We start from the raw sequence: 27,907 nt of genomic DNA, 5'->3' as shown, positions 1-27,907 counted from the left end.
GACGTTTTATGTTGTAAATTTATTCAAATATAATTTTTTATCTTAATAGATTCTGTACAAGAATTTAATGAGGAAGAGACGAAATTTGACGAGTACCAAATATAAATTAGTATTTTGTAGGAGAATTTACGTTAAATTAAGTATACTGTATTATATCAATTTGAAATTAAAGGATTTTTATTTGTGAATTTTAATTTATTGTTAACGTAAATTTGGTATAATTTGGTATATGATTTTTAATAATATATTTTAAAAATAAGATTGGCGCTTTGGCTGTTAAAAATTTTTTGCGATTGATACTACATATAATGAAATTATTGTTTATGATTTCTCTATTTGATGATAAAAAAGTTTAATTTAAAATCAGTTATTAATCAACAAATTTGAATAAGGTTACCCAATTTGTCAGTAAATGAATTTATTAGTCTTTATTATCAATAAAATATATATATTATTTGTATTGACTGTTTTTCTCGTATAACAATTATTTGAGCGTTCTGATCATATAATTCATCTGGTATAAAATGAACTATTTTAAATTCTTGCATATCTGATCAGATTTTCATGGTTTAGAAGTGTAATAAGTAAATCTTGTTTCTATTGATAAAGATGTAACGGTCTTTCTATTAATTGGATTAAATAATTCGACTGAAGAAACTGTTTTCAACTGAAACTACTGCTTTTCTTACTCCTCTCAAAGTATTTAATAACAAATCTTCTTACCGATCTGAATTACTTAATTACAATTAAAGAATAGCATAAATAAGCTTACTCATAATAGATAGCCAGGTTGACTTAATACAGAAAATATTTAGTGGAATTAATAACTACATTTTAAGCGCTATTGTCACTTAGTTAAATGTTTTAACATTTAACAAGAACAACATACGACATCATCTTGAGATGACATGTTTTTGAAGAGATTTTTTTAATAAAAAGGTTTTATAGTTCTTAGTTATCTTAGTTACATTTCGGACTAATAATTTTATCAAATGTCCGGAATCTTAACCCTATCTTTTCCTTTTCACTTAGTCTCGTATGACTAAAAATTGCTGTGATATCTTATTATCCCATAATCCTCTTACTTAACCACATCTTGATAAAATTCATCAATATTCATATTTTCCTCAACTGAAAGTCCTTCCCAGCCAAAAACTGATTCGGAAGATATTTTACATTTTTAAATGAGCTGATGATTTATAATTTATATAATTTATATCAATTTATTTCGTGATAATCATATGATATACAATAAAAAAAAATACATATAAAAAAATTAAAAAAATTCAATATAAAAAAAAACCGCCCTCCTCGTATCATTTTTAAAATTTTATGAGAATCTAATTTTCCCAGCCTAACATTTAGATAATTCGTAAAGTCTATTTTGTATTTTGGTTACATTTTTGCAATTTTACACTTTCTTGAAGAATTTACAAGACGTTGAATATTTAACTAGTTTTGAAAAATTGGTAAAGGTGACCCAAACATATACGTTGTAAATTGATAGCTATATTAGTTACATTAGTACTTATTTAATCTTTTCTATTTATAATTCATCGAGCATCATCATATATTAAATTCAATTTTCTTTTCTTTGAAATATACTCTAAGAAATATAAAAAATAAGAATTGTACTATAATAAGTTTCAATTAAATTTTTGAAGTTTTATTTTTTGTAATTTTACACATACCTTGCTTTGTTGGAGATTTTGAGTCTAATGAAGATGACCTAAATATAAATATTTTAAATTAATAATTGCATTAATATTTGTTTTAATTTTTTACTATTCAAATTATATTAATACCATTTAGCATCATTAATATCATACTCAAATTCTTTTGAAATATACTCTAAAATATAAAAAATGTAGTTGAAAATTTTGATAAATCGTTAGTGTTTCAAAATAATTAATTATAAATATAATAAAATTAATACCTTGTTTCGTATTAAATGAAGTTGTTGATGATGAACTAATGGATGATGAACTAGAAATTAAAAAGTTTAATAATCTACTAGTATAAATTGCTCCAGGGTGAGTTTTTACAGCATATTCAGGGCCAAGCTTCCTTTTTTCTATTAATTTTAGTCTTGTTGTTTCAGCTTCACAAAATTGGTCAATATCTTTTATCTTATGCACCCACATACCAATAGTTTTTCGAATTTCTTTTATAACTGGTCTTTTTGAAGAATCAGAATCCCAACATTTTTTCATTAAATTAGCAAAACATTCAGGAGTATCATTTGTTATTTCAGGTTGTTTCCCATCAATAATTTCAAGAATAAGATCAGTATTATGTTCAGAATCAGCGAAAGGTTTACAACCTGAAGTTAATTCCCACATAATCATACCCATACTATAAATATCCGATTCTTTTGAAAATGCTTTACCAATAAATATTTCTGGAGCAACATAAGGTATTACTCCATATATATTGTTATTTGATGAAATTACATTTACGGGGCGTGATAATCCTAAGTCTCCAATGTGCCATTTATGACTTGTAGAATGTTCATTTTTGACTGATAATATATTTCCGCTATGTAAATCTCTATGTAAATAATTCTCTTCATGAATGCAATCAACTCTATAACAAAGCAAATAAAGTTAATTAACATTATATAATAATAACTAATAATAATTAATAAATAAATACCCTCTTGAAATTTCTAATATAATGGCCAACTTGTCATTCCATGTAATATCTTTAAAGCACTTTTGTAAATAATTATGTAAATCTCCTCCATCTGCATATTGCATTATTATCATATGGTCTCGTGTTTCAGGATCTTGTGTAATGCCATAATATTTAATAATATGTTCAAATCTATTATGATATTGATCAAATGATTTTAACTAATATATAAGGTGGTTATTGGTTAATTTAATTAGGGTAATAGAAATAAAAGATTAACACATATTTACCTCATTAATAAAATCTTTACTGATATCCTGTGAATTTAAAAATTTTTTTACAGCAACAATACTACTATATGATTCTAAACTTTTATTATTCCAAGTTGCTTTATAAATAATACCGAATCCTCCTTCTGCTATTCTTTCAAAATCTTCAGTTTCAGAATATTCAATCATTTTTATATTTTTGCAACTAACTTTAACTTTATTTTTAATGAACTCATATATTTTTAATGGGTCATCAGTATTATTCATATATTTAGCAATCTCATCATTAGTATCAATAGTAGAATCAAGAAATTCATCTATATTATGATTTCCATTAATACTAAAAGGCTCCACTCTTTTGCATTTTATACATTGAGATTGGATTGTAAACCCAAAAATAATATTTGTTGTTAAACAATATCTACATCTATTATAAATTATAAAGCAATGTAAACACCATTTTTGACGGTAAGATTTATATTTAAAATATTCTCCACAAGTTATACAATAACTAGAAGTATCCCACCAAGGTAGATATAGAATTAGAATTTTTTTTTTAGTTAAAATTGATTCTATATATCCAGAAGAAACTGAATAACAATCCAAACACATGAAAGAAATTTGTCGATCAATTAGATTTCCACACAGATTACAATTTTCACCTTGAATCATTTTACTTCGTTCTTCCATATCAAATGAATATTGTGTAATAATCTGTTTAAAGTATGAAATTTCAGAACAATTTATACACCATTCACGGATACTTTGTGTACAAAAATCCAAAGTTCTTGGTTCATGTTCAGTGCATTTTATACTGTTTGTAATTATATGTACATCCATCATATTTTTGGTTGTAAACTTTGTAAACTTAATATACCAATATAAGCAATATTTACAATATTTTTGTCCAAATAAAAGTGTCACAGAATACTTTCTTCCACAATTGCGACACATATTACTATTATAATGAGGAATAAATACAAATTCTATAAAAAAGTCTTCATTATTTTTTAAATTTGAATATGTAATATATTTTGCATCAAGATAAAAAAGATTACTTATAAAACTGTATATCTTTAATGGATTGGAAATATTATTATTTTTAACATATTTTTCAATCAGATTGTGATTATCAGTATTATGTTTTGTGGAAACAATAAAAATTTCCATAATAACTTTAGTGTCAATAGTAATAAATGATATTCTTTCACATTTTTTACATTTAGATTGATTTGTAAGTCCAAAAATAATATTTGTTGTTAAACAATATCTACATCTAGCATAAATTGTAAAACAATTTGAACACCATTTTTGACAATCATCTGATGTCTCGGAGAGTAAACTTTTTGAACAAACTATACATTGCTCAATATTATAACACCATGATAAATAAATAACTAGAATAGATTTTTTGGATGAAGTAGATTCTATACATTCAGAAGAAATTATGTAACAATTTGGACACAAACTAAACTCAGTATTGATTAATAAATTTTGCTGACCACATAGTGTACAATCCTTTTCACATTTGATTATTTCATTTTGTCTTTCATAATAATAATTCATATCAAATGAATATTTTGTAACTATTTGCTTAAAATATAAAATCTCTGAACAGTTCATACACCACTTTTGAATATTTTGTGTACATGATTCAATATTTTCTGATTCATGTTTAGTACAATGAGTATTACTAGTATTACTTATTATATGCATATCTAGACATACGTTATTGTCATTTAAGTCATAAAGATACAAATACAAACAATATTTGCAATACTTTTGTTCAAATAAGAGCGTTGAAGAATATCCCATTCCACAATAATTACATTTTACCCTATTACTACTAAAGGAAATAAATCGAATTTGTCCATTTGCTTTAATGGGATTAAAATCATGATATTCAAGTTTCTGCATAAATTGATATACTAATTTCACTAAATTTGACCCTTGTTCAATATTATTCATATAATTAACAATGAATATTCTACTAGTAAAGGCAAGAAATTTTTCTAAATTATACTCAATGCCTGTGACGTCAATATCAATAACTCTTTTACATTTTCTACATTTAGACTGATTTGTAATTCCAAAAATAATATTTGTTGTCAAACAATATCTACACCCTGTATAAATTATAAAGCAATATGAACACCATTTTTGACAGTCAGATTTATATTCCAAGTCCCGTTTACAAGTTAAACAACCATTTGAAGTATGCCACCAAGGTAAATAAACAATCGGAATAGGCTTTTTAACCAAAGTTGATTCTATCCACTCAGAAGAAATAAAATAGCAATTTGAGCACAAATTCATATAATAAAATTTCTCATGTCCGCATAATTTACATTTAATTCTTTTATCATTGGTATCAAAATAATCTAAATAAAGCTCATTTCTACCAAAATAATCTGAATCGAAACAATATATAAATATCTGATTAAAATGTAAAATTTTAAAACAACTATTGCACCATTCTTGAATACTTTGTGTATCAGAATCCTTATGCTCTATACATCGAACTACATTTCTATAAAATATAACATCCAAGTATAAATTATTGTCAGTCAGATCATTAACATAATCAAATAAGCAATTTTTACAATATTTTTGTCTAGATTTTGTCCGAGAATATTCATTTTTGCAGTATTTACACTTATTTTCGGAACTATTAAAAGGAATGAACAAAATTGGCACAGGACTGGATTTTAATTTTGGTGTAGGATTGAAAGAATTTTTCATGATATAGTTTATTTATTGAATAATGAAGGAAGAAAATTTCGAGAAATTAAAATTATGAAGGTATTTAACACCCAAGTAGGATTTTTAGGCGATTTTTTACTCTAAAAGGCAAAAATTTTGGTTGATCATTTCATTTTGGTCAGATTTTCACCTAAATTTTCTATTCCGATTTTGAAAATCATCCACATGCATAGTTGCCATGGATACAAAAAAAATTGCCTTTTTCGTAAAAAACTCTCAATTTAATCTTAAGTATTAGTACAGTTCTGTACATATACATGTACAAGTACAAGAGCAAGAACATGAACATGTACATGTACATGTACAGAAACTTTTTGCGCAGAGTTTAACTGTGCTGCTCAAAAAGAATGTTAACTTGACAGATCATGAATAAATCAACATTTTTTAATAATATGTCGATCATTTTATTAAAATATGAAAAAAATTAATTTTTTTAATTAAAAACGTCAAACTTGACGTTTTTGTAATTAAAAAATCAAAAAAAAATAATTTTTTTAATTAAAAACGTCAAACTTGACGTTTTTGTAATTAAAAAATCAAAAAAATTAATTTTTTTAATTAAAAACGTCAAACTTGACGTTTTTGTAATTAAAAAATCAAAAAAAATTAATTTTTTTTAATTAAAAACGTCAAATTTGACGTTTTTGTAATTAAAAAATCAAAAAAATTAATTTTTTTAATTAAAAACGTCAAATTTGACGTTTTTGTAATTAAAAAATCAAAAAAATTAATTTTTTTAATTAAAAATGTCAAACTTGACGTTTTTGTAATTAAAAAATCAAAAAAATTAATTTTTTTAATTAAAAACGTCAAACTTGACGTTTTTGTAATTAAAAAATAATTTTTTTAATTAAAAATGTCAAACTTGACGTTTTTGTAATTAAAAAATCAAAAAAAATTAATTTTTTTAATTAAAAATGTCAAACTTGACGTTTTTGTAATTAAAAAATCGAAAAAAATTAATTTTTTTAATTAAAAACGTCAAACCTGACGTTTTTGTAATTAAAAAATCAAAAAAAATTAATTTTTTTAATTAAAAACGTCAAACCTGACGTTTTTGTAATTAAAAAATCAAAAATAATTAATTTTTTTAATTAAAAACGTCAAACTTGACGTTTTTGTAATTAAAAAATCAAAAAAATTAATTTTTTTGATTAAAAACGTCAAACTTGATGTTTTTGTAATTAAAAAAATCAAAAAAAATTAATTTTTTTTGATTAAAAACGTCAAACTTGACGTTTTTGTAATTAAAAAAATCAAAAAAAATTAATTTTTTTTGATTAAAAACGTCAAACTTGACGTTTTTGTAATTAAAAAAATCAAAAAAAAATAATTTTTTTTGATTAAAAACGTCAAACTTGACATTTTTGTAATTAAAAAAACAAAAAAAATTAATTTTTTTTAATTAAAAACGTCAAACTTGACGTTTTTGTAATTAAAAAGACAAAAGAAATTAATTTTTTTTAATTAAAAACGTCAAACTTGACGTTTTTGTAATTAAAAAATAAAAAAAAATAATTTTTTTTAATTAAAAACGTCAAAGACGTTTTTGTAGTTAAAAAATCAAAAAAAAATTAATTTTTCTAATTAAAAACGTCAAACTTGACGTTTTTGTAGTTATAAAATCAAAAAAAAATAATTTTTTTAATTAAAAACGTCAAACTTGACGTTTTTGTAATTAAAAAATCAAAAAAAAATTAATTTTTCTAATTAAAAACGTCAAACTTGACGTTTTTGTAATTAAAAAATAAAAAAAATTAATTTTTCTAATTAAAAACGTCAAACTTGACGTTTTTGTAGTTAAAAAATAAAAAATAAAAATTTTTCTAATTAAAAACGTCAAACTTGACGTTGTTGTAATTAAAAAATCAAAAAAATTAATTTTTCTAATTAAAATAATCTTGATTAATAGTATTAAAAATAAATATTTTTACGATACAGTAAAATTACAGTTTTTCTGTATAAAACTCAAAATTGGTATTCTAAATCTAACTTTTAAGATTAATTAAAGTTGTAGCCCTAATAAGGTTATACATAATTAGAAATTTACAGACTTATATAATGAATGGATAAGTCTCACACCTTAATTTCGTGCTTAATTTTAACGATTTTAACAGTTTATCTATGTATGACTCAAAAACGGCATTCTAAATCTACTTTTTAAGATTAATTATATTTGTAGCCCTAATAAAGTTACACTTAATTGCAAATTTACAGACTTTACGTAATAAATGAATAAGTCTCCCGCCTTAATTTCGTGCTTAATTTTAGCGATTTTAAAGTTTATCTATGTATTACTCAAAATTAGCATTCTAAATCAAACTTTTAAGATTAGTTAAATTTATAGCCCCGATAAAATTACATATAATCCTTGCATTTGGGATCTCTTTAATTAATAGCTCCAGAAATATTAAAAAGTTCATAAAAGTCAAGAAAGTTTTGTGCTATGCAAAACAAATGTTTTTACTTATAGATCGGCATAATGCATTTCTTCAATTTCAATATGAAAATTACGTTTACATGTTAACTACATGTTTTTACAATATAACATCCCATAATTTTATCATGCAAGATACATTATGTTATATTCTTTTTATAAATCATCAATTTATTTTTACTGTTGCTATCATTTGCAACTTACTAGGGTTGGATCGGTCCGGCCCGGTCTGGTCCGGTCCTAAAAAGACCGGTCTTTCAGCCTGGACCGGACCGGACTGGGACCGGACCGATTTATATTTAGGAAATTTGTCCCACGATTCACTTGATTAATGAAAAGGTTTAATCAAAAAAAATTAGCAAAATTTGTAAGCGATTACGCAAAATTTTGCTTGTATTAATCAATTTAGTAAAAATTCACGCAAAATTCCGCTTGTATTAATCAATTTAGTAAAAATTCACGTAAAATTCCGCTTGTATTAATCAATTTAAGCAAAAATTCACACAAATCCTTATATTAATCAATCAATTTAATTAAAAATATCGTAAAATTCATGCAATCAATCAATTTAATTATAAATAAATTTGAAATTTATTAAATTTACAAAAATCCAATAAATATAATATTCTTATTTTAAATAAATATTAGTTCCTTTAAATGTTCAAAGTTTATTTATTATTTATTATGTAGCAACTTCAATACATTAAATTCAAAAACATCAATTAACAAATACATCGAATGACCTATTAACAAATGGCTTCACGGATCCAACTCTTCAAACACAATGTTACTCTAGCCGTTTCAGCATCCAGTCTATTTCTCAGTGGTGAAATTGTTAGTCCGGCTACTGAGAAAGCCTGCTCTGAAGCCACACTCGTGGCTTGAATACATAAATAATCTTGTGCAATTCGACTTAAAATCGGAAATTCTTCCTGTCGAACTTGCCACCAGAGCAGGGGATCAACCTGGTCTTCTAATGGTATTGCTAAATACCTTTCCATTTCATTATCAAGTGTCCTAGATGCCGATGAGTTGGTATTTTCTAACGAATTTAACGTAACGGTATTGTTACGTAGATTTCGAAAAAAACTTTGCGTCTCTATAATATTATTTCCCGGTGTAGTTTCTGCGGGTAATGGCGACAACGAGAAAGCATATCCGGCCAAATTTAATATCAAATTTTTTGCATTAGTTTTTTCGATTTCATCTTCAAATGCAGAAAATTTCACCCTTGGATCTAATAATGAAGAGATTTGTGAAGATTCGCTCATAATAGGCCAGTAATTACTTAATTTTTGATAAATTGCATCTGCCACAATATGCTGCGAAAAACTTTCATCATTAATATATCGAGACAAATGCTCCTGGATACCGAGAAAAACGAACCGAACGTCACCATGAGTTGGATAACTGGACGCTGAAAGAAGACGGGTTGCACGTTCGATTGGACTCAAAAGAACCATGGTATCCTAATTTTATTAAAATATAGTAAGTTTTCGCAATATTGTTATTGAAAGATATGCTGAAAGGATACTTACATCAATATTAATACGATCAACATCATCAAGATACCTTCTACGAACATTTAAATCATCAGCGGCAAGTAAATTCAAAGCCGGTTCCATTTTTTTCCACTTTTCCAACATGTAAAAGGTAGAATTCCACCTTGTATTAACGTCAAGCTCGGGTGCCAGATAATCGATTCCCTTCACCTTACATAGTGCTTTTAACGAGTCACGCACTGGCTGAGAGGATTTAATGTAAGACATTAGAGATCTTACTTTCTTAACGGATTCACTAATTAGATCTAAGCCTTTGTTAACCGCAAGATTCAAAACATGCGCAACACATCGGTAATGGGTGAAATCTAGATTCCGAAATTCTTCTTCGAGTTCTTCTACTATAAACTCGCCACAAGTAACCATCGAGGATGCATTATCGGTTGTTAGCGCTAAAGTTTTCTCAGCTAAACCGAACTTACGAAGAACCTCCATTATTGCATTCGCCATATTATATCCACTATGTCGAACTTCGATTGGTATAATATCAAGAAGGAAATTTTTTAGTTTCCAAGAAGAATCTACATAATGAATGGTAAGACTCAGAAATGATGAGCTATTTGAGGCTGTTCACATATCTGAAGTTAGTGCTATCTTTCCTGGAATTTGTTGCACCGCCAATTTAACGACTTCTAATTTTTCCACAAATAAATTTACAACATTGTCTTTCAAAGTGTGTCGATTGTGAAATCAATATCTCGGATCAAATTTGGCAATCATTTGCCGCCATTCTTCACATTCAACAACATTAAAAGGTTGAATATCACATACAACCCAATTAGCAACCAACTTTTCACGTTCCTCCTGTTCATTTTTGGGATGAGGATCAACACGGTAATCATGCATAGTTTTTTGGCGTTGTTTTAGTGCTGCAATTTTGTGAGAAGACAAGTGTTTTCTTAAAGTAGAAGTTCCTGATTCAGCTGAAAATATAGCATTACATTTTTTACAAACAGGACGACCAGGATATTTGGCCGTTTTAGTATCAAAGTGATCCCATACAGATGACTTAGAAGCACCTCTTTCACCTCTTTTATTTCGTGATCGTGATTTAATAGATCGCGTTCCCCTTTTACTACGCTGGATAGGAACTTCAGGCCTAGTTCCATTATCATCATCATTTTCAGCCACGTGTTCATCAGCCGCATGTTCATCAGCCATGTGTTCGTCTTCAACCATGAGCTCATCTTCGTCTTCAGCTATGTGTTCATCTTCAGCCACAAGTTCGTCTCTGTCTTCACCTTCATCTTCAGCCACGAACTCATCTTCACCTTCAGTCACGTGTTCGTCATCATCTTCAGCCACAAGTTCGTCCTCAGTCATATCATCCATAGTTTCTTCTTCGTCTTCAAATTCAGTAGCATCTTTATATTCATCTTCTGAATATTCTTTACTTTTCTTCATTATAGTTTTACATAAATTGAGTTCGCGTGTGTGTTTAAGTAAGAAACGATGAATTGTTCAGTTAACAAATCGTGGGATTTAATTCATTTAAATAAGAAATTGAATTGTATTAAATGGCGAAGTACTTAAATTAGAAATTGGAATCGAGAATTGTAACTGAAGTTACAATTATAGTAATAACGAAACATTTTTGTGAAACTCCGAGGTTTGGTTTAAAACTTTATATGACTTTATTAAAATAAAATCATTTCGAAAATTTAGAAAATTTCAAAATGGAACAATAAAAAAAAATCGCCAGAATAGAAATAGATGATGAGCACAAAAATCTGGCTCATTTTTATTGGATACAAAAAATCATGTGATCGGTCCCGGTCCGGACTGGTCCCCAAATCTCAGACCGAAGACCGTGAAGACCGGTCCCAAGACCGACGCAGGACCGGTCTTTGCTAGGACCGATCCAACCCTACAACTTACCCAGGAATGAACGATTTAAACCATCCAATATATTAACATTGGCATTAATCCCAGGACCAAATGATCCATCATTACATCGCATAAATTGCTCTGGTGCTATATTGGGAATTTTCTTATAACAATAGTTTTAAATAATTCTAATTATAAGTAAAAAGTGTGTAAAATTACTGCGCCATAAAAATAATTAATTTTACCTATAATTAAGATTATTTAAAACTATTGTTATAATAGTAAAAATAAATTGATTTATAAAAAGAATATAACCTAATGTATCTTGCATGATAAAATTATGAGATGTATTAATCTTAAAAAGTAGATTTAGAATGCTAATTTTGAGTTTTATATAGAAAAACTGTAATTTTACTGTGTCATAAAAATATTTATTTTTAATACTATTAATCAAAGATTATTTAAAACTGTTGTTGTAGCAATATTAATAAATTAATTTTTTTAAAAAATAAAATATTTGTTTATTATGGTATTAAAATATTTGAAAAATTATACCTGTTAGGATGTAATGTTATATTATATATAAAATTAAATATTTTTTTTTTTATACATATATAAAAAATTTTAGAGCACATTATCTTACTATCTAGTGATCAGATTTTATTGATCTTTGACTTATAAGATTCATCTTATTAAGTCAAATCAAATGTTATAATTTTATAATTATTAGATTAATATTTATTATAAGATATCAATTGAAGTACTGTTAATTTTATCTTATAATCTAATGATCAGAAACTGATAATTTATAGCTCATTAGATTTATCTTGTTTAGACAAATCTAATGGTTATTAGATCATAAAAATTGGATTATTATTGGCTGAGATATTACGGTTTGAAATTTTAATAGCAATTCAAGGGACATGCAAGCTGACCACAAAAAATTTAATAATAAATAACAGGTTTGCACAGTTTTTAATTGATTTAATAATTAAATGGTGCAAACTTGTTTTTTATTATCTAATCATTTAACAAGAAATGGTTCATGCCATTTCTTTATTAAACCATTAAAAAAATGGTGCATACCCATTATTTGTTATCAAATTACTAATTGAAAATAATGGGTTTACACCATATTTATTATCAAATTGCTAATAATTTAATAATGTAATAATGTGAACTCTTAAAACTTCATAGATTATATAAATTAGTTTTAACCCTTACAATTTAAGGGATAGTTAAATAAATTATAATGTTTAAAAGCTCACTAACTTGTACTTAATTACCCTAGTTATAACTATAATAGAATTTCGGAAAAATATTTCCGTAAAGAATTCCTCCTGTTTCAGGTATTGTAGGGTTCAAGCCCATGTAATAAATACGTTTCCACCTTGAACTACAAAGATAATCATTTATTTTAATAACATAAAATATTGACACGAGTTCCAATATAATATAAAATGCTTGGTTCTAATGTAATACCAATAATAAAAATTGTCGATCTTTAATTCAAAATCGAATCACCCCTTTTTACTATTCCAAATTCAGTAAAATATTTTTTGTGTTTTTGTTTTCCAAATAATACCCCTTTGAATAATAATAATGATTCGTTTTCGATTATCATAGTAACAATACTCTTAAAGTATCATAGTAATAATAATACTAATAATGTATAATAGGAACTATATAATACTAAACATTATATATGGTACAGTTTATAAATTCACTGGCATTACAGTATTTAAATAAGAAAATGATCTGCAGAAAGTAAAACCTTGTACATAATAAATCATGATTTGGCACAAATTTTCAACCCCACGTGACCTAAAAATATTCAACACCAGCGTCACACCCATCGCATTTTCACTGTTTATATTTATTTATTTTTTTTTTTGCCTCCCGAAATTATTTTTTCACATCCCTTTAATGTCACCGGTCACGTGGATGTAGAATTTTAATTATAAAATTGTTGGTGTCACAACGGTAAGTCATAATTTGGCCAAAAGTTTACTTCATAACTAAAAACAAAAAAAATGAAAAAAATAAATAAAAATAGATGTTATAAAAAATTGAACTCAATTGATTTATTAATATAAATAATAAATTAATTGTTTAACACCAACAATCCATGTTTATGTGGAAATTGAGTATTAATTTAAAAAATGATGAATACTCTATTTTGTATGTTGTATTTATTATTCATAATCTTTGAGAGTGGTTGAATATCGCTTCTCAAATTAAAAATGCCTACATACACTATGCAATCAAATTCACTATCCATGCTATAAATAGGGTATAAAAAATCAGCTTTATGATAATAACAATCCAATGGATCACATAATAATCTATCAGTATTAACTTAAATTTATAGCTCTCTAAATATGATTAATTATTTTACCGTCTTTGCTTTTATAACAAATAAAATGCACAATGTACGGGTAGGGATTGGAATCGATTAATCACGATTAATCGAATCTTGAGATTCGATTCTAAGATTCGATTTTCAATTTCGATTAAATCGATTCTAATCGATTCTATACATCATAAAAAAAATTGATCATCATTCGTAATTCAATTTGTGCCACAACAATTTAATAGGCTAAAAATCTATTATTTTATATGGGCGTTGCTAAATTTCACTGCTGGTGATTCTCACCGCTTAATTTTGGTGAGAATTATAATTTGGCCAAGGTTAATTGTGTAACCTAATAAAAAAGTTTTTGACTTTTTTAGTTACAAGGTGGTACAAAAATTGCACCAATGGGCCCGAAAGAAAGCAATATACAGTTAAATCTTGTGTAACTTTACTGCATAAGTCACTTTACTTAGGAAAATCTATTTCGTAATGGTTAAGTTTGTATACTTAATTGATGGATATTTGACCACTTTTAGGGTCATTTAGACTACTTTTAACCATCAACTACCCTAGTTGATGGTAACATTTGACCACTTTTAAACCATTAACTAAAAAAGTCACAATTAACTCTGTCCAAATTATAATTCTGGCCAAAATTAATCAGTAAAAATCATCTGCGGTGAGATTTAGCAACGCCCTATTTATTTTTTTATGTTAATTAATATATAAATTAAAGTAATTTTACTGTTGCAATAATTAAATGTAAGTAAATTAATTTATATAAAAATAATATAAAACAAATTAATTAATTTAAAACTATTTCAATAAAATAAAAATAATCAAATTACTGCGCCATAGTAAAAGATTCGATTTTTTAATTCAATTTTCGATCAATTCGATTTTGCTAGAATCGATTCCATTCTCTATGTACGGGACACTTTACAAATTTTAAAAACTCAGAAATATTCGGTAAAGCTTAATATAAAATAAAAATTATATGCTAATTTTGGAATGATATCAGATTTTTCTGGAAATTTTAAAAGAATTTTGATATCATACCAGGTGTTAACCATAAGAAACATTGATATAAAGGCCCCAATTTATTTTTTTTATCAACAATCGAGCAATTATATCGATTTTCACTAAAAATTTTAATCATGAGAGATTTATGCTTGCTAACATTTTGAGTTATGTAATGAGAAAAATGTGAGTTGACAAAATATGATAAAAGGAACAATGTGGTAGTTATAGAAGATAAATATGATAACAAAATAAAGAAAATAAATTTATTAATTTATTAAAATTAGGCGTATTTATGCTTTTGTAGTTATTATGTATTGACATTTATTCTTTAGTGAAAAAAATTTTATGGGTCCATCGCATGTAAAATTTGAAATTATATTATATTAGAAGTTGATTCATTGTTCAATTACAGACTGATTTTATTCATGTAAAAAAGTTTACACATACTCTATAATCAGTGTTAAACAAAATAATAATAAAAAGATAAATAAGAATATATATTATTATAACTTGAATAGATGGATAAAAAAATAAAAATATGAAAATATGATATGTAAATATCTTCATTTTCAAATTGAGAAAGTATAAATAAAATAGTTTTAAATTTTAATAAACCATTTTAATTTACTCGGTAAAATCAAAAACTTCTACTGAAATATTGTCATAATTTGGAATATCATTAAGGCATCGCGAAATATTATAAGCATGTGGATGAGTAGTTGATTGGTCATTTTCAATAGATAATAAATTTGCTATTCTATATTCATCTGCTTTTTCAAATTGATTTTTAATTTCTTCATTTTCATTTGAAATAAATAATTTAATTAATTCTTCTATTTCAATAGCACTTGGTCTATTGTCCGGATTTGAATCCCAACATCTTTTCATTAAGTCAATGTAACATTTTGGTGCTTCTTGCTCATTTATTTCAGGTCTAATTCCATTACATATGTTTATCATTAAAATACTATCATGTGCACAATTTGCAAAAGGTTGTCTTCTAGTTGCTACAAAATACATAATCATACCAAAACTGTATATATCAGCTGCTTTAGTATATGGTTTTTGTTTTAATACTTCAGGAGCTACAAAAGGCATAACTCCAAAAATTTTTGTTTTATCTACATTATTAACTTCTCCACATAATCCCATATCTGATATATATATATTACTAATAGGATTTTTAGTATTTATATAATATTCATTAAATTCATTAAATGATGACAGTATATTTCCTGTATGAAAATCACGATGAACCATATTATTTTTATGAATTTTTTTAAGCCCTTTAATAATATCTCCTAATGCAAATAATCTTTCCTGCCAAACCCAATTTACAATATATTTATTAATATAACTATTAAAATCTCCTCCCTTTGCATATTGAAGAACCATAATATAATCCTTTGTATCAGGATTTTGGGATATTCCAAATATTTGAATAATATTTTCATCATTATCAATAGAATATTTTTTAACCTAAAAAAATATAAAGTGAAAATTATTATACAGAAAAATATAAGTTAATTTTGAGAAAAATTCATACCTCATTTAAAAATTCATCGCTAATATTTTGGGAATTAAATAAATTTTTTAAAGCAACTTCTTTATTAGGCGTTCTTTTCCATCTCACATTATAAGTGTCATATTCTAATGGACCATCCTTCCATATTGCTGAGTATATTACGGCAAAACCTCCTTTTCCTATTTCTTTAATATTATTAAACTGATTATATGGAATCCATTCAACTATTACATCATCATAATTACTAATTTTTGATTGCATTTCTTGAATAAAATTATCAATTTTCTCATTTCCGCTAGTACAATTTGCAAAATTTTGTTTTAAATAATTTCTATGACATAGTTTACACCACCTCTCTCTCATATTTGCATATATTTCACCACAATTTCCACAAAAATCATCACTGAAAACTATAATATAATCTTTCGTATCTGGATTTTGAGATATTCCGTATACTTTAGGATCATTTTTTTCATCTGCTTTGATAAAATATGATTTAACCTGTTATAAAATACAAAAAGTTAACATAAAAATTGAAATTATTAAGAAATTGGTTAATTACAAAAAATTAAAAATTTCACACCTCATTTAAAAATTCATTAGTAACATCATGAGAACCTAATAGGCATTTTAAAGTGACCTCATAGTTAGGTGTTCTTTCATATTCTTTTTCATAATCATAATTCAATGAACCATCCTTCCATATTGCTGAATATAGTATAGTAGAATCATTTTTGCTTATTTCTTTAATATCACTAAACTGGTTATATAATATCCACTCAACTATTAAATCATTACTTGTCTTAATTTTCATTTGCATTTCTTGAATTAATTCATCAACTTTTTCATTTCCACTGGTCCAGTTTGTAAAATTTTGTTTTAAGTTATTTATTTGACATGATTGGCACCAATTATATACGCATACATTGCCACAGCTTTTACAATAACTATTTTGAAGTACGATAATATAATCTTTTGTATCTGGATTTTGGGATATTCCGTATATTAAAAGTATGTTATTTTCATATTTGTTAATAGTAATAGTATATGATTTGACCTATTAATATATATATTTATAAGTTATAATAAAAGCACATTAAAATTAAAATTAAAAAGAAATTGTTAAATTACAAAAATTAAAATTTCATACCTCATTTAAAAACTCATTGGTAATATTTCGTGAACTTAATAAGCATTTTAAAATGACCTCATGGTAGTTAGATGTTCTTTCGTAGTGTTCTTTTTCATAACTATATTCTAATGGACCATCAATCCATATTGCAGTAAATATTATAGCGGAATCATTTTTGTTTATCTCTTTGATATCATTGAACTGGTCATATTGTATCCATTCAACTATTATATCTCTAGGTTTATTGATTTTCATTTGCATTTCTTGAATTAGTTCATCAATTTTTTCGTTTTCGCTGGTTCGGTTTGTAAAATTTTGTTTCAAATTATTTATTTGACATGGTTTACACCATTTACAATCTATTTTTGAATATATTACACCACAACTTTCACAATAATCATCTCTAAGTACAATAATATAATCACTTGTATTTGGATTACGAGATATCCCATATATTATTTCATCTTTATTTATATCAATAATATATGATTTAACCTATTAAAACACAACATGTATATGCATTAAAAGTTATCATGATAAATAAAAATTGAATTACGAAGATAATAATGAATCAAAAATTTCATACCTCTTTTAAAAATTCATTGATGTTTTCTTGAGAGTTATGTAAACATTTTAAAGCAACTTTTTTATTAGGGATCCTTTCATATTCCTTTTTATCATATTCATATTCTAATGGACCATTCATCCATAATGCAGAATATAATGTAGAAGAATCATCTTTGTTTATTTCTTTGATATCATCAAACTGGTTATATGGTACCCACTCAACAATTAAGTCTTGACAACTTTTAATATTCATTTGCATGCTTTGAATTGATTCATCAATTTTTTTATTTTCACTGCTCCAGTTTACAAAATTTTGGTTTAAGTTATTTATTTGACATGATTTGCACCATTCAACATATATATTCGTGTATATTTCACCACAGATTTCACAGTAATTACTTTGAAGTACTATAATGTAATCCTTTGTATCTGGATCTTGAGATATTCCATATATTTTGTTATTTTCATAATTAACAATAGGATACGATTTAACCTGTTAAAATATTAAAAAAATTATGATAATGAAAACACTTTAAATTGAATTACAAAGAGAAATCATTGAATCATTAAAAATTAAGAAATTAAAAATTTTCGTACCTCATTTAAAAATTCATCAGTAATATTTTGAGAATTATGTATACATTTTAAAGTAACATTTTTATTATTAGGCCATAATGCTGAATATAACGTAATGGAATCATCTTTGCTAATTTCTTTGATATTATTAAACTGATTATGTGGTATCCATTCAACTATTATATCATCATAATTATTAATTTTCATTTGAATTTCTTGAATTAATTCATCAACTTTTTCATTTCCACTGGTCCAATTTGTAAAATTTTGTTTTAAATTATTTATTTGACATGGTTTACACCAATTATCAAATATACATTTTTCACCACAATATTTACATTCGATATCGTTATCTTGATCATCATCTTGATTATCATCTTGAGATTCACTATCATCGTCTTGAGATTCAATATCACCATTTTGAGATTCGACTTCATCATTTTGAGATTCAATATCATAGTCTTGAGAAGACATGATTAGAAGTAATTTTTATTTTAAAAAAAAAAAATAAAAATAAAAGTAAAATACTTTTATCGCCGTTTTCGAATTACTGTGATCAGGTGATATCTTACTTGTATAAAAAAAATAATACCGAAAATATACCGAAAACAACCAAAAATAAAAAGTACAGCTTATTTATACTAATGAAAAAAATAGATAGAAACGAAAAAATAGTTAGAAATTATACAAATAAAATGAAAAAGTATTATCTGTTATTTGATTTTTTTTTTTTTATAAGAACCTTGGAATTTATAGGACCCCGAAAAATACATAAAAAGGTCACATTTGAGTTTGCTTAAAAAGAACCTAAATTTTCATGAAAATCTTGCCTTTTTTAGATAGTGCCGGCCTAAATTTTATTGTCCGTTTTGATACAGGCCAGCATTATCATAATTCCGGCCCTGAAAAGTTGCTTATTTTAGGCCAAAATCTTGCCGATCATTTATGACCTCCATATGTATTTTTCGGGGTCCTGAATTTATAGGAATCGGTTTTTAGGAACCGGAAGTTTATACGATTGTGGCTTAGCATTACAAAGATCAAATGATATCCATAGTATTTATAGTAAAATGTGTCAATTAATAGTTTGATCGACATGTGACACTAAATTTCATACAATTATGCAGGTAAAAAGTAAAACTTTACGCCCAAGACTTCGACAAATAGAAATTTTGTTTAACCAGCCATTAAATGGTGTAACTAAACATGAAATGTAACTAAACATGAAAAAAAAATAAATATTAAAAAGCGTACAAGGGTGAACTTTTAGCAGAAAGTGTTAAGATATCAAAGCAAATCAATATCTTTTTGTGAGTCTTCACTTTATTAAAAATTAACGTAATATTATATGATCATGATGATCGAATGAACAAATAAAAAATAAAACCTAAATTTAAAATTTCTTAACATCCGTCATTTTTATTCCCTAGGTAATTATATAAACTGTAAGATGATAGGTATTAAAATTTTATGACATACAGTATGTTAAAATTTCAATAATTCGAAGCTTTGAATATTATTTAAATATTTTTTTGATGAAAGTTAAGTATTTGGGACAACTGACATTTATCGATAGGACATTAGATGATTGATGACTTTTTTTTTTAAAAAAAAACTAGCTAAATTTTATACTTAAACTACTTTTGTAAGGAGAAAAAGGATGGTTATCTAATAGTATTTTATACTTGTTCTTTAAAAAAATCTGAAGTATATTAAAAAAATTTATTTTTCGCAAAAAGATATGATATTTTTGAGATATTAATATTTGATCATTGTTGGGTCAGCTTTATATTAAATTTAAGTTTTGTACATAAAATAATACATTCGTTTAAAAATATATTATAATAAATTTTTTTTTTTTGATTTCTAAAGGAATATAAAGTGTATTTTCTTATAAAGGAATATGAAAATTTTCTACATTAACAATTGAAAAAAGTCTTATTATTCTATTTACCAAAATATGACAACTTTAATAGCGAGACCTTCTTAAATTACTGGAACGTTAACGTTTAAAGTTTATTAAGCTAATAAGCTGAAGAACATTCGGCATGAATAAAAAAATTAGAAAAGTTACACGTGAAAATCCTCCCATTCCTAGTGATTGTCAATTTAGAATCATGTAACATTAACCTTGTTTAGTCAAGCGGTTTTGTAAACCGTAAATTATGTAACGTGTTTACTAATTAAGTGATCATCACAAAGCTAACCTTCGATAAAGTACTTCCAAATGACATACGAATTTTCTGAAATTCCATGCATATTGATAAAAAAAATCTTGGAAATACTTTTTAGAAAGTTCTATCTTTTAAATTTCCGAAATAATGAATCATCGAAAAAAACTATATATATGTTGTAAAAATTCTAATTATTTGTCAGTACTTACTTATATATAATATTATAAAATGGAGCTTACAAATGATGATTCTTTGGATCCGACGCCAAAATTAAAATCTAGCCCTGTGCCGATTTCATTTATTTCATTCAATAGAGATGATGAAAATTGTATTCGTTGCGGTGATATATATACTAGGACAACAATCAATTATCAAAAATACTGCAAAAAATGTTTATCGGGTTACCTTACTAATATAACTGATAAAAATATATATTTAGATGTATATATATTTACAAGGAACTTAGAATGTAATGAACATGACATAAGTATGACAAAAGAACCACAAAATATTCAAGAATGCTGTAGAAATTGCATAGAAATATTATGCTTTAAACAAATATACCATCATCATATTAAATATTATGTAGATAAGAATGATAATTTAATCAATAATGTGATTATTAGTGAAAAAAATTGTAAATTATGTGGAAAGGCATTCCATAAAACATATGATGGTTTTGTATTATGTTCAGATTGTTATCTAATTTCTTCCGAATATACAGAATCAACTTTGTCTAAAAAACCAATACCAATTATTTATTTACCATGGTGGCATAATTTATTTAATTGTCAAGCTTGTTTTTCAAAATTAAAATTTACATCAGACTGTCAAAAGTATTGTGAAAATTGTTTAATATTTTATACCGGATGTAGATATTGTTTAACAACAAATGTTATTTTTGGCGTTACAAATCAATCAAAATGTAAAAAGTGTAAAAGAGTATCATCAATAATTTTTGATATAGAAAAATTTAGAAGCGGAAATAGCGATTTAGATGATTTTCTTGATAATTTAAGACTTGAAATTCACAATCGATTGGAAATAACTAGATTTACCGACACAATAAAAAATATTGACAAATACTTTCACCCAACTGCATTATTTAGTTCTATTTATAGAATGATTAATAATAGAGCAGAAATTTTGATGGAATGGATACCATATTCTCAATTTACAAATGTAAAAGAAATAGCAAAGGGAGGATTTGGTATTATATATCAAGCGACTTGGTTAGATGGTTCAATAAGTAATGAAGCTATTTATAATAAAGGGTTAGTAAGAGAGAGAAGAAATAATGAAACTGTCATATTAAAAAAGTTTAATAATTCTCAAGGAATTAGTAAACATTTTTTAGATGAGGTAAATACAATATATTAATATTTAAATTATTTATTATGATTGCAAAATAAATAGGTTGATTTTAACCTTTTTACTCTCAAAAATTATAGTTAAAATCGAATCAACATTGTTATGTACTTAATCGTCATATTATTAGAACTTATGGTTTTACAAAAGATCCCAACTCTGATGATTATATTCTAGTTATGCAATATGCATCGGGAGGAGATTTACATAAATATTTACGAGAGCAATTTACAAATATTACATGGGATAAACGAAAAATAAGTATTTTGTGGCAAATTGCAAAAGGGTATTTATAATTATATATTTATTATGTTTATCAGTATTAATTATAATTAGTTAATTTCCTATTCTTTTACTCTAGGCTCGAAACAATACATAATGCAAAATTTATACATCGTGATTTTCATAGTGGGAACATGTTAATTGATTTATCATACGATAAAGCACATCAATGGCAAATTGGAGACTTAGGATTATCTCAGCCTGTAGATAGCGTATCATCAAATAATGAAATATATGGGGTGATACCATATATCGCACCAGAAATATTTAAAGGATCTACATTTTCCAAAGAATCTGATGTTTATTGTGTGGGTATGATTATGTGGGAACTTACGACAGGTTGTAAACCTTTTGCTAATGTTGAACATGATATCAATCTGATTTACAAAATTCTTGACGGAGAGCGACCTGAAATTACAAAAGATACACCTGAATGTTACGCTAATTTAATGAAAAGTTGTTGGGATCCTGATCCGGAAAAAAGACCTTCTATAACGGAAATTCGTAAGATTTTGAATAAATGGTATTTAGAAATAATGATTTAGAACAATTCAAAAAAGCTGAAATAAAAAGAAAAGAGTTAATAAATTTGAAGGAACTTGGTCCTAAATTTAATGGAAAAACTCATCCAAGTGCAATATATACAAGTAGACTATTAAGATCTTTTATTTCTAGATGTTCATCTTATTTTTCAAAAGGTAAGTAGTAAATGGTAAATAAATGATTAAATCCTTGGATGAATATATCAAATTTTTTTTTGTAGATTACAATTCAATAGAACTAGAGTTTGACATAGGTATTAAAAGGTACTATTTAAGGTTTAAATTTTTTAGTCTATCATTACATAACTTAAATTCAAATGATTCGAATACTATTAGCTCAAACATACTCGGAACAAAGCGAAATCTTGAAGAATTAGAAATCGATTCTTATGGAAATAGTGGTATATATTAATTTGACTAAATGTTATCAATATTGAGTTTATATTTATTTAATTCTTATACATTTTTTAATTTAAAAAAATAGGAAAGCACATTAAAATTGAATCCACTTAATAAAAGATTTCTCTCACAGGCCGTTAAGTGTAAACGATAATGATGATATGAAAAAAATCCGAATTAATAGAATAAATATTCTTCGTATATAATTTGATTTTTTTTTACATTTTCATGTACGCTATGCGAACTTATATTATTTTAAGAGATATTAAAGTATTAAACGTGTATAACGATAATTGGATATTAATATTACTTACAAAACATAAAAGTAGGGTGCATAATTACAAATATTTATTTTTATATTTAATAAACTTTAGTCAAATACGAAGCTGAAACACTTTCTTGCTTCAGCATATCACAGTATTTTAATAAACATTTTAGTAAAATCAAAATTCTTAATAACGTGGCGCAGCCAAAGCACGGCCTAATTCAAAATACTTGAATTGTTGTTTTATATGTAATATTTTATCATCAAAAATTAATATCTATTCACACTTTATAATGATATTTTTACGAGACATTCAATATTGAAATCTCGAACTATAAATATTAATACAGTAATAAAATTTAAAAATTATATATATGAACGTTATGAACGAAAAAAGAACAAATGATTGTATTTGTCGTATCAAAGATATGGCCGCAACATTTGAATATTAATAAAAATATATATATACTGTATATAACTTATTATATATTTACAAATAAATCATCCATCTAGTAACATTAACTAAACACATTAAAATTATGAGCCGCCATACTGATCAAAAAGTCTGGGGTTAAACCCTAGATCAAACCCTGGATTCATCTGCGTTCAAGTTTAACCTTAAATTGAAAATATAAATAAGATAATTATAATAGCAATTTAGTGATATCGTAAATGTATAAATAAATTTTATTACCATTAGCATATTAATATATAAATAATAAATATATATATATAATTTTTTTTCCAATAAGACTATAAATGTTTCACACCCGGCCGGTGTCACATGACCAAAAAAATAACATTTCACGACATTCACATGACCCGCACGGGGATGAGAAACTATTTTATTTATTTGGCCTAACAGATTACTCTAAACTGGTTATATTTCTGGTATTATATTTTATTTTCTCTTTGGATTCTTCTTGTCAGTTTCATTCATTCCCTTCCTATAATATCATTTTTACAGTTGATACTATTTTACTTCCTTTGTTGTTATCGTTAAGTTGAATTCGTTGTCAAGGATTTTATAAAAAATTTTCCGTGAAAAACTCTGATAAATGATCATTTTTCTAATTTATATTCCAAGAAAACTCCAACATGTGATCAATTTTCTAAAAAATTTTTATAGGGGTACACGAATCATTTTAAAGAAAAAGAATTATTTAGAATAGCTTTGTTAGGAACTCTTATTTCATCATTAAAGAAACCATTCAATGCATTTAATAGTGGATGATATGATATAAGAATAAATTTCTTTTACTCCTTTAACCATTTGTTAAACTTTGGTTCTTTTTTTTTTAACTTTGTTCTAATATTCAAATTGTTCCTCTTATATATCTTAATTGTAAATTATTATTAGTCAAAATAACTAGTGACCAACGACCTTGGACTTATTTAATTTTTCGAATAATATATTCTTATTAGTCCTTTTATATCTTATCAATAATAACAACTAATAACTATGATAGCTGTTAAAATTTAATGGAGCTATTACTATATTAGCTGTTTATTTTTTATCTGGTCCATGAGAAATCTTATTAAAATACTATCCAGATGAAATTAAACCATGTATATTAGCATAATTCTATGCTATGCTATAATTTATTTCAATATATTTCATATTCTTTGGGTGATCATACCCTATAAAAAAATTTATCCGTTATTTTTGTAAAAACTCCGTAAAAATGAACCTTTCCCGGATCCATTCACGGAAAATGTAAATAATTCGATAAATTCCGTGGATATAAGGTTATTAATTCCGAAAATATGAGCCTTTTACGGAAAAAAAACGGAATATAAAAAACGGATCGACAGGGATAAATGTTGTATTTCTTTAGCTGAAGTTGAAAATGTTTTATATTATCCTTGCCATGCACATTTTATTTTTCTTCATACTTAATATAGCAGAATTGCAATCATATATAGAAGACCAAGCATGTATGTAGCCATAATAACCTTTAAATTCATAAGTAATAGAAATTTTTTCCTATAAATATTACGATATCCATCTCTAGAATATATGATTATAAAAATATCCAGTATTATTATAAAAGAATAATATCTTTATATAATGTTGGTTTTTTTTAGTAGAAACAATCTGTTTGCAACTTTTAAAATTAATATTAGAGTTTTAAGAATGAAAAAAAATTCAAGATAGGGAGAGGTATTGATAGATTGGTTCTTTTACTTGATTTTTTATCCTTTTATTTTTCAAAAAAATGCTTAGTTTTTAATTGTGCAATTGGGCTTATATAATTGAGGCTTATTTGGCTTAGTTCTTAATTGGTTTAATTGGTTTACTTAGTTGAGGCTTATTAGGTTTAGTTTTTTTTAATTTAACTTAGTTAGGCACTTAGGATTACTTAGTTGAGGCTTATTAGGCTTAGTTTTAGTTTTTTAATTTGGGCTGTTAGGCTTACTTAGTTGAGGCTTATTAGGCTTATTAGGCTTAATTTAAATTAATAATTTCAATTGGGCTTAGTTGGGCTTAGGCTTAACCACATAAAAATAACATAAAAAATATCTTGCCATTTTTGTTCCTGTGTAAGGTTTACAAAGAAGAAAATGATGTAAATTATATCAATATCATATACAAATATCCATGATAATTAAAGAACACTCTCTTACTAAAAACTGTTATATGGCCACTCTTAACAGACTTAATTGGTAATGATAAAATTAAAAAAACTATTTATAAATTTCGCGTTATGACATTGACAAATAACTACAGTATATAGTAGCTTTTACAGCACAAGATGAAACAAAGTACAATGTTAGTGGTGTGGCGATGTGAGTTTGTAGATTGATGTATTTAGCGTGTTATTAATTTGTATTTCTTAGAATAGTATCACATTTCATTTAATATTCTTGGCAAAAAAGAGGTGAATAGTAAATCCATTCTAGGAGTGGTGAGTTTGTAATTTGAGGATGGTTTTGGATTGGTATGTTTAATACTATTGTGTTTTTTATTTTATCTTTTTAGAATGAACTTGTATTTCGTGATGAAAAATGGATTTCCAACATTAGATCAAGAACTGCGGATTTATGTTTAATTCCAAAATGGTCATATTGTAATATTTATAAAGATGAGTCACATTTGTCACATCAATTAGCTATTTGATCTGAAACTAGTACTGTAATATGAATCTTAACAGTCATGGACAATTATAATATTATAAATATTATAGTACGCACGGATTAAGCCACTGATGTGGAAAATTTAATCAATCACCCATTAATCATGTAAGCCAAACTTTTTGTTATTACAGGTATAGCTAATTAAACAAACATACTGTATATTCAGTTGTAAATACATTCTCTCATTATTGCTTTATAGCTTTATCAAAATTTCTTCAGAAATGTATAACAATTTTAAAAATAAATAAATAATGAACTTCTTTAATATAGCCATACTGCATTTTCAATAAAGAGACTTTTTTTTATACTTATGAATGTTAATGTTCAGGATTTTCCGAATATGTTTTTCTGTATATAGTAAGCTAGTACAATACGTTCCGTAGTACTCAGACGGACTTTTTTGATTTTCATACTCATGTGATTGAATTTGCGAGAATGAATAATATGCTATATTTATGTTACAATTAAGTAATATTTTAACAAGATTTATTTTACCCTCTTTTTATTCTTGGCGATAAAAAAATAATCAGTTGGCATTTTTTTAACCATTATTTTTCGACTAATGAGATGATTTGCTCTTTTTTTGTCTTTAAAGTTTTTACCCTGTAAAAAAAAAATGTCCGGAAATTGTAGCTAAAAACATCCGGAAAATGTCCGTGTGTCCGGAAAACGTCCAGAAAATTGCAATATTCCGGACACTTTCTGGACGCCGGGTCTGAACCCTCCTAGACATTTTCTGGACATTTTCCGGAAAATGGAAATTTTCCAACGTCCGGAATATTGCAATATTCCGGACATATTCCAGACAAATAAACATTTTCCGGACGTTTTCAGCTACAATTTCCGGACATTCTTTTTTTATAGGGTTACCATTATTTTACTCCCTTCTCCTTGAGCAGTAATTATTTTTCCGTTATCACAAAAAACATTATTTCTTAACCGCTGCTTTACTATACCCTGAATTTGAAATAAATTTTATAAATCCCCTTAATTTTTATCAGTTCTATAGATCAGTCCATATGTGTACGAAAATTCAAAGTTGTATTAACATTAAAATTGGAGCTTTCGTAA

The 27,907-nt window shown here is 25.8% G+C and overlaps 3 protein-coding genes across 3 annotated transcripts; 1 reads left to right on the top strand and 2 right to left on the bottom strand.

Moving 5' to 3' along the window:
• Nucleotides 1–1,553: 1,553 nt before the first annotated feature.
• Nucleotides 1,554–5,645, bottom strand: OCT59_005854 (uncharacterized protein; the record flags this gene model as incomplete). Its single annotated transcript, XM_066140884.1, has 6 exons — nt 1,554–1,606; nt 1,692–1,729; nt 1,806–1,851; nt 1,937–2,178; nt 2,656–2,855; nt 2,925–5,645. The coding sequence occupies 6 exons, from the start codon at nt 5,643–5,645 to the stop codon at nt 1,554–1,556; spliced, it is 3,300 nt and encodes a 1,099-aa protein (XP_065997728.1).
• A 12,935-nt stretch (nt 5,646–18,580) lies between these two features.
• Nucleotides 18,581–19,142, bottom strand: OCT59_005853 (uncharacterized protein; the record flags this gene model as incomplete). Its single annotated transcript, XM_066140883.1, has 2 exons — nt 18,581–18,622; nt 18,690–19,142. The coding sequence occupies 2 exons, from the start codon at nt 19,140–19,142 to the stop codon at nt 18,581–18,583; spliced, it is 495 nt and encodes a 164-aa protein (XP_065997727.1).
• Nucleotides 19,143–21,070: 1,928 nt separating this feature from the next.
• OCT59_005852 (uncharacterized protein) lies at nt 21,071–23,547 on the top strand (the record flags this gene model as incomplete). The annotated part of the gene is made up of 7 exons (XM_066140882.1): nt 21,071–22,204; nt 22,294–22,496; nt 22,572–22,628; nt 23,024–23,190; nt 23,256–23,298; nt 23,371–23,435; nt 23,519–23,547. 7 exons carry the CDS (start codon nt 21,071–21,073, stop codon nt 23,545–23,547), a joined length of 1,698 nt encoding a protein of 565 aa, XP_065997726.1.
• Between the last annotated feature and the right edge of the window lie 4,360 nt (nt 23,548–27,907).

The sequence above is a fragment of the Rhizophagus irregularis genome, chromosome 14 (assembly GCF_026210795.1).
Source record: "Rhizophagus irregularis chromosome 14, complete sequence".
In the NCBI taxonomy this organism is placed as follows: Eukaryota; Fungi; Glomeromycota; class Glomeromycetes; order Glomerales; family Glomeraceae; genus Rhizophagus; species Rhizophagus irregularis.
Note: the sequence above shows the minus strand (reverse complement) of the source record. Positions and strands in the feature narration are given on the sequence as shown.